The following is a 19,145-nucleotide window of genomic DNA, read 5'->3' on the forward strand; positions in this document are numbered from 1 at the left end:
TGCCTGCCTCTCTGAGCTCATACCTTTGTTTGCTAGCCTCCATCCAGTATGTCAAGCCTATTCCCACCGAAAGGCCTTGGCATTATCTATTTCTTGCCTGGAATTCTCTTCCTGCTTATTGGTGGTTGTTTTATCTTTCAGATTCTCAGAGAATATCTCTAAAGCAAGCCTTCTCTATCGTACAATCTAAAACATCCATGCAGACACACTCTTTCATGCTATACAAGTGAATTTTTTTAACTCTGTACAGCATTTATCCATGTTGATGTTTTTCTGGTTGAGTGACTGTTTCTTGACACCCACTCCCACCTCCATTAAAATCAGGCTCCATGACAGCAGGAACCTTATGCTATTCCCTATGATATCTCCCCACTGTGCTTGGCACAGAATAGGCACTCAATAAATATTTGTTGAAATTAATAAATGCATGATGCATGAATGAAATCCTAAAACAAAATAAAAAACATATCAAAAGTCCCACATTCTCTTGGTTGTACAAAGTCACCTTACTGTCCCATTTCTTCCTTTTCCCTAAACTCTTGAAAACCGTAGTCTTAATTTACTTACATTTTTATGAAATGTTCCATTCATTTATCCCTTAACTCCTTGCAATCTGTACTCTGTTCCACCTTCAGAACTCTTAAGAAAAATTCTCTTGAAGGTTACCAGTGATTCCCAGAAAAACATACTCAGTGGTCTTAGCTCAGTCCTCAATTTCCTAATTGTCTCTATCACTGGCACCAGCTGATGACTTTGGAGTAAGGTCAGGTCTACTCTGAAGGCCTTGCTCTAACAATTATCAGCTACGGGACCCTGAGAAAGATTCTTTATCTTGCTAAACCTCAGTGCTCTCAACTATAAAATGGGAAACAGTAGTGTCTACTTAATAAGGGCAATATGAGGATGAGATAAAATCAATATATGAAACACAGTGGCTGGCATAAAGTAAGAACTTAATAAAGGGTGGCCATCACTGTTACTGTCAGTCTTACCAACAATCACAGCTCAACTATTACCTCTATGTAAAGGCCTCCCTAAGCCTAACCACACATCCATGTATTTGGTTAGCTACACCAAGTTTTGACACCTCACACCATTCCAAAACCTAATTTATCACACTCCCCCTTAAATTTCCTACTCTTCTGGTTCCAAATTCTATTAAAGCCCTACCATCGTCCCAGACCTCCAGGCTCACATTCTAAGAATCACCTTTGATGCTTCCCCTATTTGATCTCATTATTAGGAAAAAAAAAGAAAGGAAAGAAAGAAAAAAAGAAAAAAAATTTTGACATATCAAAGGCCTGGACACCAGAGTTGACAGCTGACGACTACAAGAGTTTTATTAAAAGAGTTGCATTTTATAAAGCCCCATATTTCTAAAGCTTAATTAAGTCTAAAGTTATTAATGAGAGGCTACAATGGGCCAGGCACTGTTCTAGGAACTTGGAATTCCTAAAACAGTGCCTGTAAACAAGACACACAAACACCCCTGTCCTTGCAGACCTGTTAATTTACTGTGAAGAAATGGGTCTCTCTCCCCAACTCCAGGGGAGAGTTAGGGAGAAATCAATCAATATAACTGGATTAATTCAGGAATTGCAGAGGTTCAGTTTCCTGTCTTTTGAGGAATAAGTACTTAGAAATGGACACTGCATTTGTGCATATAGCCAAAAACACATAAATTGCCTTGATCGCCTCCAGAGAGTGCCCAAAGAAGGAATACTCCTACGTTGAAGCCTGCCTCTGTGCTTCTGGGGTTCCTCCTTTCTGTCATTCTATTGAGCTCCGTGTCAAATTTTTCTCTTTATTTCTCCCTCTTTCTGAAAACATTTTTAAAATCATTTATTTGGTCTAATTCTCATTCTAATTTTGTTCTTTATTCTTAAATTTTAAACTGTCAGAGCCCCTACACTGAATTAAAGGAGCTAGAAAGCAGGATGCTTACCTTATAATTTTGTATTCTCTGCTGCCCTTAGCAGAGCGCCCTGTATGCTGCAGATATTCTGAACAGTTCGCTGAACAATTTCCATTGTTATTCCCTTGACATAATATTCAACAAGTTATTTTTCTTCCTTTTTGTTCAATGGCCCTAGATAATTGGAGGGACCCCACCTCAAAGTATAGGCAGCTCCTCTCATGTTGTCTTCCCTTACTTTAAACAACATAACTGAGAATGTAAAACCTCGGCATTCTAAATTTCCAGCAACAGAAACCATATATGCATTGTAATTATACATATAATCTTATTTGCTGCAGTTCACACAAAGTCATACTTAACATTAATACACTACTTCAGTGAAATATTTCAAATCCCATTCTATCTAAACCAGACCAGAAGGAAGTCATGTCTGCCTTCTTGTAATTTTTAATGTAATTTTTCCTGGGCTTCCCAGATTCCCTAACCCTCTGAGTGAAGGCCAATATCTCAGGGTCAGAACAGATCAATGTGGTAACAAAGTTCTCCTGTAAAACTGGCCTACTTAACACTGGGAGTATATCATGGCATTAAAATTACTTTCAGGTAGGAAGATTAATGGTCTTTTGGAAAGGGATTTCATGAAGAAAAAGCAAAGACCATAATATTATAAATAATGTGTCATTATATTTCTGGTAACCTAAATCAACCAATTAATCAAACAAATACCTACAAATTATCTAAAGAATGATTCTACTTGGTGATATTTCTAGGATTGTAACTTGAACTAGAACATAAGTGTCTCTGAAATATTAGTCTTCTGATGCTGATTTCCTTAATGAAAGTACATCTAAAAATGACAGATGCTTTAAGGTTTGACATTTCAAAATATAATTCAGGTATTTTACAGAGATTTTTGTTCTTAAAGAAATTTTCTCTGATATTCCCACTTTGGTAAAAAACTTGGTGGAGTTCTTATTTTAAGAGATTAAAAGAGGAGGGGTGGGAAGGCAACCAGACTGCAGTTTCACTATTAGTATATCAGACTTTAAGGGGAGGGATGTGGAAACAGACTGCAGCTGAGTATGGGAAATAAACAATGGTTCGCAGGGCCTGCCTACCCAATCTAATCCCAAAAGAAGTCATTCTCACTGATTTTTGAGGACAAAGATAACACATAGTATCTTTGTAGTCAGTGCTATTAAAGGCCAATTAATATATTTTCCAAATATAACAAATTCTTACAAATTAGTTATACTACTCTCTTCCTAATTTCTATTTGAGTTCTTGTAAACTTGTTACTAAGTGCTCAGTAAAGGCTCAATATATTAATTAATAAGCTCTCAATCTACCCAATGAATATATTAGAAATACAAAAACATTATACATTGTACTTATACAATCAGCTTTTTCTGAAAGTCATCTGTAAGAAAGCATACTAGGTAAATGAGATATCATTAAAAGAATACTTTTCAAGTTTGTTTTGGACCTGTGCTATAGTTCACACATATTATATAAAATCAACTTTTTTTACTTATTTTAAAAACTACAGCTGGAGTTTTAATTGACATTCTTGATACTCCAACCGAAGGCCTGAAGGGATAGTGACATCCTCACTGACTTTCCACAAAGATAAACCAAAATGACTGTCAATCTAGAAGTATTCAATTTTGAATACTTCTTTGAATTACAGAAGTATTCAAAGCACTATGTTCTTTGACTATTCTGGTCTTTTGAGATGTTATTATAAATATTACTGCAAAACAATATCAAAATTAATTCTTAATGCTGATTTCCCCCAGTGATAACTGGACAAGGAATTTCCTAAGCTAAACTAAAGAAGACGAGCTGGAAATTATTAAAGCAATAAAGGCACACAACTACCCTCCTTCTACAACCTCTCTTTTACCAATTTCAGGACCCTAGAAAACTATGAATAGAAAGATATGATCGTAGCAATCACTCGCCTTTTTTTCCTTGTTAGTACCTCTGTATTTCTAAGATTTGAGAGAGAAAACTGAAACTGATTATCTGAAATGTCTCAGAAAAATCAATATTAACAATTAGCATAATGGAGAACTAAGATAGGACATCTGACTTTTAACTCTATGCTTTCTTACCATTTCAAGATACATTTGTCTAATTCTTTTTGTTATCTCCACTTCTACTTGTGAAGTTATACTGAATAAAATGTCAGACTGCCTATTACAACAATAAATGTTATTCTTTCATTTTCAGCAACAGTGCTTGGCTACACAAAATGTCTGTATCATCTGTGACTCTGCCCTTCTTTCCTCAGGTGCTCAGAGTCACATTATACCTTAAATGCAAACCAAAGATGTACAACGATGGGAAATTTCCAAACAATCTGGAGGCATACCAGACCATGCAGGGCAGTTTCTCAGTAGTGCCCTTAGTACTTGCCTCCTTCCCTCTGCCTGCGATCACCTCTCAGCTTTACAGGAGCAGGGTGTGAGCAAGCACTGAGCCAGAGCACTGACCCAGAGGCGTGCGCTGCAGTGAAGGGCCCGGCCACCCTGGAGCTGGATGTGAGTGCTCTCTGCTGCTGTTTTAACACCTAATTTTGGAGACCCTGATTGGCCTAGTAAAAACATATCAAAAACGGATAACTGAACCTGTCCCCTCAGGCCCCACACCCAACTAAATGCTACCTTCTAATTATCTTTCAAGTCCTTTCATTTACCTTCATCTCCAATACCCATAGTTTTCCCTCAGGGACAGATTTTGATAGCTACATCCCTGCCTTAAACTTGTCTCCCTTCAATCTAGTCTCTAGCAAAAGTAAACCTTAACCGATAATCTCAGAATACAGACCAAATGTAATAAGAAGACCCGTGAGGTCCTTCACGATCTGTCTCCTGCCTACCCCTCAGCCTCACTTCCTAGCACACACCAGCATGACTGAATCGCGTTCCATTCCTCAGTGCACCACTCTTTCCACCACAACCTTCTGCATGTCGTTTTCTCTGCCTGGTACACTCCTCTCCTGACCCCTTCTGCCCTCTCCAACTGCTACCTGCTACTGATTCTTCACTTTGAAAACATGGGAAAAGATCGAATATAAAAAGATACCACTTTTCCCAGCAAATCTTAACCCACTAAATCCAGGTTAGGTGCTTCTCCTGTATGTTCTATAGCACCTGTGTTTCCCCACTTACCCATAAGGCCTGTTATGAGCCCTCCCCAGTGACTGCAAGGTCCATGGGGATGGGCATCATCTCTGTTATTCTCCCTTTTAGTCAAAGAACCTAACACAGTGCTTAGCACCCAGTAGACAGTTATTTATATATATATATATATATATATATTTGCTGAATAAAGAATGGTCACAAAACTTGAGAGTGGTAGGTCTAAGTTTCTCAGCCATATTACCAATAATTCTAAGGAGAGCAGAGAAGGGCACATTTGATTCCCTCAGGAGCTTTTCCAAAACAAATACAAGCCAAGAACAGATTCAAAATAAGCTCTTCAGATATTTAAATATTCTTAATCTCCTAAGTGGGAAAAGTTTATTAAATGTATAGCTGTATCCTTCCAGTTAGAGAATTAACATGATTTCACTAAAAAGAAAGAATATAACATTAGGTAAATTCCTCTTGACAGTGCTTAGTTTGGGCCGTGCCTCATCATTTCACTTCCCCAAAATGGTTAAAAACACTATCAAGTTTATTAATTAGTAAAAACAATGGATTGTTCTACTGTTTACAACTTCCTAAGTCCAAGCCTCTATGCTAAATACTTTTTTAAATTAGATCCACAACAAAAACATGAGAGAGAAATATTATCAATGTCTCCATTTTGCTGATGAATAATCCAAGGAACAGAACTTGAACTCAAATCTGACTCCAGGGCTGCTCTCTTAACCACAGTGAAATCAACTTGGTAACTTATATGTCTCATCTGTAATATACGGAAGACAAGGAGTTCAAATTTAGACTCCACTATTCAGTTTCTATTAAAAGCACATCTGACATAATGATATCTGAGGATCTTTCTGTAGGTCAAAATGGCAAGAGGTGTCATCTTGCATGTCAACTAGAAGCAGCCTGGAATGCTTTGTGGTGCCGTGCTGAGAGCAATTCTCAGATCTATGGAAAAGAGTATAGTGATAGGTGAGGGATGAAAGACGTAGGCCCAAAACGGCTCGTTTTAGGTAACAGCTGGTTCTGCTTGAATGCCCGAAGTCTGTATCACATTTTATTACTAGATAAGCAGCCACTGTCTTTCTCAAAAAACTATTGATGATATATACCCTTAGTAGTTGTCTAGGATAATTTTTTTAAATTTTCATTTAAAGTGTTTACATCTTCTGCAAAGCCAATGCTTGAAATTTTGTCAGGTGGTTTAATGACCATCATACAAAGAACTTAAGCATTCTTTTCAGTATTTTGTATTAGTAAAAATATTTTTTCTCTTTATTTCTTTCCTTTATCAGACAATGAAAATAAAACACATCATTCCCCCTTCTTCCTTCAATCAGAATCAAATACAGTATTCAATTATTATAATAATCACATTAGATTAGGCAAACTTCTTTCCTCTTATTAGTTTTAAATTACAATTTCATTAATCCAACTATACAAATGTCATCTTACAACTGAAAAATTTGAAAGTGGGTAGCATATAAATTATAAATTCAATATTTGGGGGTGCGGCTGGATTCAGGAATTTACTTAGGCTGATAGTAAATTTTTCATCACAAACTATTTAATGTCCATCATATCAGGCTAATATTGTAAAATATATTCAGGAAATCAATGAGAATGGTGTTTTATCAATGTATTACCAGAATTCAGTAGTAAAATTGACCACTTATTGAATATTAGAATGAAGCCAGCTTTAGTTCCTATACAAAGAAAAGCTTTAAGGAGATGATAAGAAATGAGCAGAGTTGAAAAATCTCTTGAAAACAAGTTAAAAAACAGAACATAAAGTACTGGAGTGATGAGCCAAAAATCACTTCATTCACCCCTGGAGAGCCCAAAGAGACCCCCCATAAGCCACCTCTGGGAATCCCACAGAGTAAGGAGAGGCCAGGAAAACAAATCTGTGGCAATGGTACAGGAGTGGTAGGAAAGCTTTCCAATAGTACTTTAAATGCTGCTGATTCCCCTGAACAGTGAGCAAGAGCAAGCAAGACACTTGCTATAATGACATATGACATTTAGAAACATGTAAATGTCTACAGATACATACACAACACACTCTGATTAAATAAACTTACTCAATTGACTTTCCAACAATATGAATTGAGGTCATAAAAAATTTTACAATTCAGGCATCCTTGCCTGTGAGTCCCTCACTCTAAACTTTTACAGGATTCTGCAAGTACTTCTGTTACACATGGCCAAAAGTTCCATAGACTACAAAGTTGTACAAAAATATCTGGTTACATTATTTAAATTACCTCTAAAATTTAATGGTGAGGAAAACATTTAATCAAGAATTGACTTTAAGAATTCGAATCAAGAAAGAATGTAAAACAGAGCATCGATTCAGTAAATAAGAAGAATGCAAATTTGGTAAAACAATGGAAAATTGGTCACGTCGAAATATGAAGAAGAAAAATCAAACTTTTAAAGCCTCTAAATTGAAATGAAACGAGAAAACATTTATCATCTTAATTACTTTAAGCCAGCACTTAGATCACCTTAAACTGGCATTTTAAAAGACGTAAGAGACTTAACAATCTTTCCTTATTTCTACAATACACAGATTAAAATTTAGGGGGTATGGAAGGGAAGAATTTACTAGCTACCTCTAGATGTATAGAAAAGGGGGAAAAAGGAACACATCAAAAACATAAAGTACTGCTTTAAATTTCTGTAAATATCCAGAAAATGGAAGGGAAGATCTAATAAATACTTGTCCTTGACATTACTTTCTCCATCTGCTATTTTCTACAAGTACAAACAAAATACACAATCATAAAAATTGGGGTCAAGTTTATTTGACCAACTAATCAAGAAGTACATTCTGAGTACTAAGGATGAAAGAAGTTAGGTATCTACTACATAAGTGACTTAAGTTTGAGAAGAAAAAAAATCAATGAAAGAGAAAAGATACAAAAAATGTTCTGTTAGTTAAAGCATTAAAAAAGATTGAGCTTACTAATGGAAAATCAAATTTAACACATATTTCAAGTAATACAGTTTGTTTTTCTAACCTGTTGTGAATATGACTTACTTAAATATTGTTGCCTATGCTTACAAAAATAAACTAAGGCAAAATCTTAGTATCCCTGGTAGTCTTTCTAGACCATGTTAATTTTGCTTTTTGGTTAAATGCAAAGGAATAGAATTATGGAGAGTTCAGCAACAAGTTTTTCATTAGGATATGAAATCATGCCATGAGTTCCAAAAAAGGGTTAGTTGTATAAATTTGGGAAATAATCACTCATGCAAAAATCAGAAAATACCTGTACCGAGCCACCATGTCTGTCTGCTGCAAGGTGAGCTCTCAAATGGTGGGGATTTGCCTGCTGAGAGTCCCAAGCTGCCCTGTGGTCTGCCGACTGCCATTTATTTAATGCATGTGGCATGCATGGAAGAAGAAAAACCCAATATGTTAAACATCTCATCCTCATAATATAGAAAACAAATGTATAAAAGGAAATTTAATATATCCTGACTATCCTGCATCACAGATGCAGTTCTCTTTGCATATTCAATGTGGAGAGTTTAGTTAAACTGCTAGAATTATGTAAGTCTCAACCATAAAAATAAAATTTTGAAAGTGCAAGGACTTTAGATATCAGAGACTCCACCCTCTAACAATGAAAATAATAAAGAACTAGGGAGGTAAAAATGACATGTCCAAGAAAGCACTCCAAATAAATTATCAGCATACCAAAAAGCCATCCACTCTATTATACAGTAGAGGCCCCCAAAATTGGTTCTCTGAACTACTTCTAGCAAGGTACAAAAGATAGTCCTGAAATAGCTGTACTCAGGATTCTAGAAAACTTTTCTCTCTTGCTCAGTACCCTGTTTCTGACTGTGAGAATAATATGAGAAAACAAAATTCTTTGAGAAGCGACAAGTGCTATACAGAATAATATGAAGATATGATGAACAATTTTTAAGTGACAAACCTACATACATGAATCCCTTTGCTTCCTTTATCTGTTTTTATCTGGCTTAAATTATGGAACCCAGCTAGTTCCCTGATAGGCTGAAAATTCTTGATGCTTCTAGATGACTTGGCAAATCCACATGGCAATAACCACAAACTAGTAAAGATTACTAGCAAGATTAGGAGTAGTTGCTTAACAGGAGTCAGTTTCAAAAATTACATACCATGTTACATGATGTCATCAAAAAATTCAGGGAAATGTGGACAGAACTACTAAAAAGGGGGAGGAATATAATATACGACATTACGCGTTTGGTTCTGCACTAGCTGCTTTTAATGTACTTTTTAATTTTCACATACATAGTACGATCTGCATTTTACTGATGAAGACATTGAGAAGTTAAACACTTTCCCTAAGCTCACACAGGTAGCATGGAGTAGCAGGGGTTCACTCTCAGAGCCTACTGTTCTTCCAATAATACTACCTAGTTCCTTACCACAATTACACATGTTCTAAAGCTTTTAGTGCTCTTTTCTTTCTTTCTTTTTTTTCCTTTTCTTTCTTCCTTTTCAACCCAAATCAAAAAAATCTTGCCAAGAAGTGCCAAGTACACTGGGCTATAGGAAGCCTAAGCATGTTACCAGAGCAACCCTTTGGGAGAAGAGATGTTAAATTCAAGTAGACACAATAAATAAATGTTCTGGCACTAAGCTTCCTTAATTAAATTGTACAATGCAAAAATTACATACCATGTTACATGATGTCATCAAAAAATTATAACAGTTCTACAATGTTTTTTAATTAAACCCTCCAAATTTATTATAAGAATTTTGTAGATTTTTAATCTACACTGAAATCAATTAGATGATATCAAGATGAATAAATAAAAATGATGCTAAAATTGAAGCAATTATTTAAATGTTACCTAGGACAACAGGCAATATTTAGGGGTCATGAATCTCCTTAAGAAGATAGTAAAAGCTATGCAACCTCTCTTCAGAATAAACACTTATATACACCCAACACTTCCTATAAAATTTCAGGATCCCCTGAACTTTAACCACTGATTCTAGGTTACAAATTTTTATCTAGGGACATTATAAAGGCTTCAGTCATTTAAAGAATAAATATTCCTTCTTTGGGAATGGTGAACTATTTATGGTTTCTCATACAACTTAAACCATTTAATTCTTTTTAATTATTTAAAAATTTTTTCCTAGATATAAAACTTTTCTATCATAATGACAACCTGCATATCCAGAGTTCAAATTCAATATATAAACTATCTTAAAGGATTTCCTGAAAAAAATTGACTCCATATATTTAGTACAACAAGGAACTACATGAAAAAATATGGTTCCCACCCTCCGTAAGCTCACAGTCTAGCTAACAAGACATGTCTGAAACATGCAGCAGGTTAACCTCTAAACTATTTCATTCTAATTTAATTCAACAATAAAAGAAGAGTTTCACTTATTACAATACCTAACAATCCAAGCGGAGATCCTCAGAGAACATGAATTATCGGCCTTCTTTCAAGCACATTTGAGAAATTAACTCTTAAAAGACAAACTCCTGGTCTTGGTTTCTGAGCCATTTCTTTCTATACACAGCATCTTATCAGAGTACTTAAGCTATCAACTGACAGTAATTTATCTTTAAAGTAATTTATGTACAAGACACTTTATTGTTTCAATTTCTCTAAGGTAAAATTCTAAAATGAGTTTTTTTTAACTGGCTCTTCTTTAAAAGCATAATATTGTTAAATATCTCCTAACTGAAGCATGATTTTTAATAAGTTACATTTTTTGCTTTGATTTTTCATCTTTTTTTAACACTCACTTGAACTCTGATGGGAGAAAAGATGTCAAAGTAAAATAAGAAAATGTACTATCCTTCTCCAAAAAGGGTTATAACTGAAAAATTCTAAAGACACAGGTTAACTCACAGTAATGGCAAATATTTTTATGTCAAAGATAGCTTTAATACATCTTTTTACAAAAAAAAGAAAAATAAAAACATTGCTCAAAAACTTCAACAGCTTTCAATTACCTTACCCAAGAAATAAAACACTTCATTCTCAATCCATCCTCTCTGCCTTGTCTTGAACCTACTTTCTGCTCTAAACAAATTTAACTGCTTGCTATTCCTCAAAGTGTACATTCTTAAATATCTGCTTATTTTATACTGTTCACTCTCCCCAGAATGCCCTAATTCCTTCATCTGCCTTAAAAAATTCCATTCATTCTCCAGGCTCATCCCAAAGCCACCTTCTCCAAAAAACTTTAAAAGATCCCACACAACCCAATGACACTCCATGGTTCTTTATTAATGTTTCATGTGACAGATCTTGTTATGTTTGATAATACAGTATTTGTGAATTTACTGTAATACTCATGAAAACAGTAGTACCAGCCAGGGAAGTTGAGATTTACTGAAAGCTTACTACTATATGCTAGGAATTAACATACATTATTTCTATTTCATAGATAAGAGAACTGAGGCATGAGAGACTGAGTAATTTGCCCAGGGTCGAGTCATAACCAGACATGCCTGATTCCAGAGACTAAGTGAGCTCTTAGCCACTCATCACAAACTCATTTCTTATAAGTTATGTTGTTTTCCCTATTTCTGCATTTCTGTAACGAGTAGCATAATAGCTTTCAAACAGCTGAAACTCGGCAAATTTACTGAACTATAGTCAGAAAAATTAACTGCTATTTCAATTTATTCTAGCAGAGTATCTAAATACTTCCATTCTAATAGAATATCAAGAATTGCTCGAAGTTTATATTAACTGACACCATTAATTATTAATTTATGATTAAACATTTTAATGTAATTATTAAACTAATAAATAGTATTAAGGGAAATAGTTTATAGAAAATACATGTATTTATGTATGTGTATATAATCTGTTTTATCAATTAGAGAAAAAATACGAATTTCAAATCCGTGGATATCTATACACATGTGTTTGTATACACACATACGTAAAGCTGCCATCCGAGCACGGCAAAATACCAAATATATTTACAAACTGTCAGTCGGTAAAACAGAAGCAAATCCCAACATTCCATATCTAAAAGGGAAGCAAACCTGGTTTTTGGATTGTTGCATCTTATCTCTGTGTTGGTGCGCTTCTCTGTTGGATGACAGAGCAGGATCTTGCTGAACTGCACCCACTGGAGTAGGCTACAACACAATAACAATTAGCATCAATATAATCTATTTCAAAAGTCGTGTTTAAAACCATTTATCTGCTTAAAAAGAATCAAGGAAAAAATAAAAGACATTTAAAATAAGACCTTAAGAAAAGACCATTCTCAAAATATGTTGTTTGAGCTAATAAGCTAAAGCAAAGAGAACATAGCTACTTTTCCAAAGTGTTTTCAAAATATTTATAAATACTTCTCAAGTATTTATTTTTATATCAACAAAAGACCTAATGCTGTCTTTACTTTCAGGTCACATTTTCATATAAAAAAAAATGAAAGTGCATTTGTTTATGTTTGTCATTTCCAAAGCTAATGTAGAAACAGAATAATTATATAAGAAAATTAAGGAATAATTTTTTCAATAAATAAAAGTGCTTATTATCAATAACTTGTGAGACATAAAAATTTTTAATTTTCAAATGGAACTCAAAATTTAATGCAAATACTTTAACCAAAGTTTATTCAGATTTGCATCATACATACTATGTATATATTGAGGTCACTTTGGATTTTAAGAAAATAAAGATTAAATGCTTAAGGCATTTAATTATTCAAAATATTTAACAATTGTTCAAAAATACTCAAATCTGAGAGTTTGTTAGTTGCAAATATGGATAAAAATTCACTAACAGTGAACCACAATTAAAGAAAATTTTATAAGACATTCTTGCTTATTAAAAAAATACCAGCAAGAAGAAATATTCGATGTTTTAGAAGTTTTCAAAGAAAAAATTTAATGATGTGGCCTTTATGTGCTGAGCATCGATCCTACAATTAAAATCAAGACAATTTTTTAAGTTATAAAAACAAGTACAGTTTTAAAAAGCTAATTGTGCCTCAATTCACAAGTATCAATCTATTCTAAGATATAACCTAAAACTACTAAAATAATTAAAACATAAATTTTTGAATTGCAGATGTTTTGAGAGATGGCTGAAGTAAACAAAAAACAAAACTAGCTTACCTTTTAAAATAATCACTAGAATAATATACAAAACAGAAAGAATTGACAGTAAGAACTAAACCAGGAATAAAAGGTTCAAAATAACTCCAAAAAGCAGAGAGTCCGAATGCAGGGTTTTTACAAAATCCAAAAAATAATTTTAATATTATGCTACCTAAAATGTCCATAGAAAGGAAATTAGATGAGTCTCTTTAAAAAATTATTTGTTCTCAACTCTTTTCAACTAAAGGATCTGGACTGTTAAAAAGAAGGTAAGTACTACAAATAATCTTTTATTATATAGCACAGAGTACTCACCAACTGTTTACCAATCCAGTCATATTCATAATCAAACATATATCCTTTTCGGTCAAACAAATCGGTAAAAAGCTTTCTTAGATAGTCATAGTCTGGTTTTTCAAAAAAATCTAGCCTTCTTACATAACGAAGATACGTTGCCATTTCTTCTAGAAAGGAAATAAAAATTACTGATTACACTAATAATAAAATTACTTAAAATAAAATTACTTAAATGTCTAAAAGCACCAAGTATTATACAAACGTGAAAAGGTAACAAAATTCTATTGCAATTTAAATTTTTATGAATTTAATTACAATGAAATAAAAAGAGGGAAAAGAAGAGAGGAAAAGAGGTAGGGACAAATCAAATGCAAGGTTTCATTTAACACATTATTTTCGCTACATTTCATTGGGAAAGACTAAAATTTTTATTTTATAATATTTTAATAGAAACTGCAGATAGTATTGTAAGTTGAATTAGCACTTAATAATGCATAATTATTTAATCACAAAGCACCATACCTAGCTCATAAATTTAAAAAAATTACTTAAAATATTGATAGGAATTGATTTATATGTGAAAGCATTTGCACACAATAACTGACCAATAGAGGATTCAAATTCCTAATCTTGGCTATGAACAGTATTCAAACCAATCAACCTAGCAAAATTAAGCTATAACAGATCTCAGAAATGTAACATAGGACCACAGTTTAATTCTTCTTTTAATTCCTAGTCATATAATTTACAATTATTTCATAATATATAAATCTCCGCATGCCATTATAATTACCAAATGTCTCAGAGGTAAATATTGGTTTAAAAGGTCATACTTTCTAGAAGGAAAAAGCCATAAAAATGAACAGGTAAAATGGTGAACAACAAGCAGAACAGTGTTTCACCAACCAGGCACAATCACTGTGATAAGAGACGGTAGGTTACACCCAGCTGCTTTTCTGATCCAATTCGTTCACAACAGCCAGCAAGGACAGGATTACCCACAGCCCAGTATGCAAGGAAAGCGGTGTCTGGTGACCTTCCTCACATGACTCTCTCACTATTCTACTCTCTAGTTAATCACTTGGTTAGTTTACTTTGGCATCCCCATTTTTCCTGTAGAAATGTGTATAGGCTTCTTAATAACATATAGCCAATCTGCCTACACCTAAACTGCAAGTACTATCAACCACTAATTTTATCTTCTAGTTCTGGATTTATAGCAAGAAAGTAAAGTATATAATTAAGGTTTGCTCCATGAATAATATAACCAACTTGAGGAAGGGCTACCTGGTATTATGACAATAATAACACCAGCATAATGAGGAGAACCTGCAAATAGCAAAGTGAGATATGAACTCAGTCTTCTTTTATGTTTGGTTCTTTCTTTACTTAATGTATAAATCACAACAGGTATTTTAATACATTGGCAACACATTATTCTTATTCCTTAACTGACTTAGGAATCTTCAGTAAGTTGGCTTAATTTGAATTGATAAAAATCTACCTGAAAGCAAAACTATTTTTATGAAGCTCCCCAATATGTTATTAGCCTAAAAGTAGTAAGGTTTGTAAGACTTTACTGTACTTTGAAAACTAGACTCATACATCACACACCTCCTTTGAATCTGACAATGAGACTCAAATGACTAACACTATACACTAAAACTTAATAGCTGGTATTTCTCAGCAAATATTTGAAGTTATTAAAAGTATGTCATTGAAAATAGTTTAACTGGTAGTGGTCAAACTACTAAAAGATGAGATATTCTTCCATTAACATCATCTTACAAAGCAAACATACTAATTGCCCCTGTGGTCTATGCATCAAATGCTGACATTTCTTAACTCATATTTTGAGCTCATTTTTCAAAGCATGAGAAAAAGTATTTATAAACTTAAGCAATGAAAATTAACAGTCTGGTTTCCTGTGTATGAATATATGTATCAGTGTAGCAATTCATTACCCGGAAAATTTTCACATAAAACTTCTATCGGTGTGGCTCGTTTTGTATCTCCAATTTTCTGATACCTCTCTTTTAATGTGTCAGCCTAAAATACAAAGAAAAAAATCAATCTTGAGAAGGTGGTAATTTTAACACTAAATAATTAGAAAAAAGGATCAAAATATATTAACAACTTATGAAACACAATAAGCAACACAAAAACAATTACCTTCAAACCTTGCCAAGGAAGACTGCCTCTCAGAAAATACATGAACATATGACCTAAAGCTTCTAAGTCATCTCTTCTACTTTGTTCTGAAATATAAGAAAAACATAAATTTCACTTTCCTCTACTAGTTAAGGATGCAAGAATGGAAAACTGATTATTTCATGATGTATAAATTAAATTAATTCCCCAAAGCTCAGTATAGTAAGTATAAAATATATATCTAGTGCTTGTGACAAAATCATCTCTAGTTAAACAATAATGTTTTTATATCAAAACCATTGTGCATCTTTAAAATATGCCACTATGATTTTTCTTTTAGATGTTACTGGGGACTTCTTTCTGTAGAGATTCATTCATAGAAATATAAGGCAAAAGGAAAAGTCATGGTCAAATAGTGTCACTGTGTACTACAGTTCCATCTTAAAGATTCAGGATGCAACATATTAAAGATTCTGAAAAACCTTAAAGATAAAAATGTTTAACTTCCTTTAGCCCTGCCTTTTCTAAATACCAAAGCACAAAATGTCCATCCCACCTAATCTCATTAACACTGAAGATGATTAGTATCTTGTGTAATTTGAAAAACACTTACATGTGACACATCCCAACATTAATAACCCAGCACCATCAACAAAAATATACTTCTAGAACAAATTGCTATTTTCAAGTTGCTATTGTTTTTTTTTAGTGACAAAATATTGTAATGCACATAACTGAGTGACAATCACAGACTAAGACTCAGGGAGGTATTTAGGACTGTTTGATGAATGAATCTTTTTTCCAATTTCTTGTCACTGAAGTAAAATACTATTTCTTTGTATTTTCAAATAATAAAAAAAAACACTAACAATAAGAGAAAAAATAGTGCTTTACTAAGAGGATGTCCATTGTGCAAGATGTTTTACCCAAACGATCAACATACTATCTAAATAGTATTAAATGCTTTCAAAAACTAAACATCTCAAAAAAACAGAGCCAAGATGGCGGCATGAGTAGAGCAGCAGAAATCTCCTCCCAAAACCACACATATCTATGAAAATATAACAAAGACAACTCTTCCTGGAATAAAGACCAGAGGACACAGGACAACATCCAGATCACATCCACACCTGAGAGAACCCAGCGCCTCGCGAAGGGGGTAAGATACAAGCTCCGGCACGACGGGACCCGAGTGTCCCTCCCCCCAGCACCCGGCGGGAGAAGAGTAGGCAGAGCGAGAGGGACACGGAGCCCAGGGCTGCTGAACACCCAGCCCCAGCCATCCAGACTAGAGCACAGACACAGGGCATGCACGGGGGGCCCTGGATACTAGGGAAACAGGGCAGAAAGAACGGTGAGCTGGTACCGGGGGCCTGGCGCTGGAGGACATAAGAAGAGCGAGCGGCCATTATTTTTTTGTTTTTTGTTTTTTGTTTTGTTGAGGTGAGGGCTTTTTGGAAGTATTAAAGGGACAGGGACCCCAATACTAGGGAAACAGGGCAGCAAGACCGGCAAGCGGGTATCGGAGTATTTTTATTTTTTATTTTTTATTTTTTTTTGTTGTTGTTGTTGTTTTGCTTTGGCCAGTGCTTTTTGGAAGTCTTAAAGGGGTAGGGACCCCAAAACTAGGGAAACAGGGCAGCAAAACAGGTGAGCAGGTGCCTGAGGCTGGCACCGGAGAATAAAGAAAAACGAGCGGCCGTTTTTCACATATATATATTTTTTTTTGTGGTCTTTCTTTTGTTTTAGCAGGTGCTTTTTGGAAGTCTTAAAGGGGCAGGGCGGGACACTTAATCCAGAGGTAGGGAATCCAGGGATCTCTGGGCACGCTAATCCCCTGGGCTGCAGGGAGCACGGAGGCCCCTTACGGAGATAAATAGCCCCCAGACAGCTCCCCCTCCAACGCGACTCCACCACTTTGGAGCAGCTGCCCGAGCCAGGCCACGCCCACAGCAACAGCGGAGATAAACTCCATAGCAGCCGGGCAGGAAGCAGAAGCCCTGTCTGCGCGCAGCTGCGCAGCACAAGCCATTAGAGGTCGCTGTTCTCCCAGGAGAGGAGGGCCACAAACCAACAAGAAGGGAAGTTCTCCCAGCGGTCACTCGTCCCAGCTCTGCAAACTATTCCTATCACCATGAAAAGGCAAAGCTACAGGAAGACAAAGATTACAGAGACAACACCAGAGGAGACAGACCTAACCAGTCTTCCTGAAAAAGAATTCAAAATAAGAATCATAAACATGCTGACAGAGATGCAGAGAAATACGCAAGAGAAATGGGATGAAGTCCGGAGGGAGATCACAGATGCAGGAAAGGAGATTACAGAAATGAAACAAACTCTGGAAGGGTTTATAAGCAGAATAGATAGGATGCAAGAGGCCATTGATGGAATTGAAACCAGAGAACAGGAACGCATAGAAGCTGACATAGAGAGAGACAAAAGGATCTCCAGGAATGAAACAATGTTAAGAGAACTGTGTGACCAATCCAAAAGGAACAATATCCATATTATAGGGGGACCAGAAGAAGAAGAGAGAGGAAAAGGGATGGAAAGTATCTTGGAAGAAATAATTGCTGAAAACTTCCCCAAACTGGGGGAGGAAATAATCGAACAGACCACGGAAATACACAGAAACCCCAACAGAAAGGATCCAAGGAGGACAACACCAAGACACATAATAATTAAAATGGCAAAGATCAAGGACAAGGAAAGAGTTTTAAAGGCCACTAGAGAGGAAAAGGTCACCTATAAAGGAAAACCCATCAGGCTAACATCAGACTTCTAGACAGAAACCCTACAGGCCAGAAGAGAATGGCATGATATATTTAATACAATGAAACAGAAGGGCCTTGAACCAAGGATACTGTATCCAGCACAACTATCATTCAAATATGACGGTGGGATTAAACAATTCCTAGACAAACAAAAGCTGAGGGAATTTGCTTCCCACAAACCACCTCTACAGGATATCTCACAGGGACTGCTCTAGATGGGAGCACTCCTAGAAAGAGCACAGCACAAAACACCCAACATATGAAGAATGGAGGAGGAGGAATAAGAAGGGAGAGAAGAAAAGAATCTCCAGAAAGTGTATATAATAGCTCAATAGGCGAGCTAAGTTAGGCAGTAAGATATTAAAGAGGATAACCTTGAACCTTTGGTAACCATGAATTTAAAGCCTGCAATGGCAATAAGTACATATCTTTCAATAGTCACCCTAAATGTAAATTGACTGAATGCACCAATCAAAAGACACAGAGTAATAGAATGGATAAAAAAGCAAGACCCATCTATATGCTGCTTACAAGAAACTCACCTCAAACCCAAAGACATGTACAGACTAAAAGTCAAGGGATGGAAAAACATATTTCAGGCAAACAACAGCAAGAAGAAAGCAGGGGTTGCAGTACTAATATCAGACAAAATAGACTTCAAAACAAAGAAAGTAACAAGAGATAAAGAAGGACACTACATAATAATAAAGGGCTCAGTCCAACAAGAGGACATAACCATTCTAAATAT

General features: G+C 35.1%; 1 protein-coding gene across 11 annotated transcripts in view; it reads right to left on the reverse strand.

The window, feature by feature from the left end:
- CSNK1G3 (casein kinase 1 gamma 3) overlaps positions 1-19,145 on the reverse strand; it is a 127,971-nt gene that overhangs the window by 12,392 nt on the left and 96,434 nt on the right. For 3 of the 11 annotated variants that reach the window (XM_036903179.2, XM_036903175.2, XM_057491187.1), the window contains exons 7-11: positions 15,645-15,730; positions 15,437-15,521; positions 13,491-13,639; positions 12,111-12,206; positions 8,355-8,450 (exon numbers count right to left, since the gene is read on the reverse strand). In XM_036903179.2, coding sequence (XP_036759074.1) covers positions 8,355-8,450; positions 12,111-12,206; positions 13,491-13,639; positions 15,437-15,521; positions 15,645-15,730 — 512 coding nt within the window. The remainder of the gene's footprint in view (positions 1-8,354; positions 8,451-12,110; positions 12,207-13,490; positions 13,640-15,436; positions 15,522-15,644; positions 15,731-19,145) is intronic. The other 8 variants (XM_036903181.2, XM_036903178.2, XM_036903180.2 and 5 more) reach the window with 4 other exon arrangements.

This window comes from Manis pentadactyla, chromosome 13 (assembly GCF_030020395.1).
Source record: "Manis pentadactyla isolate mManPen7 chromosome 13, mManPen7.hap1, whole genome shotgun sequence".
NCBI lineage: Eukaryota > Metazoa > Chordata > Mammalia > Pholidota > Manidae > Manis > Manis pentadactyla.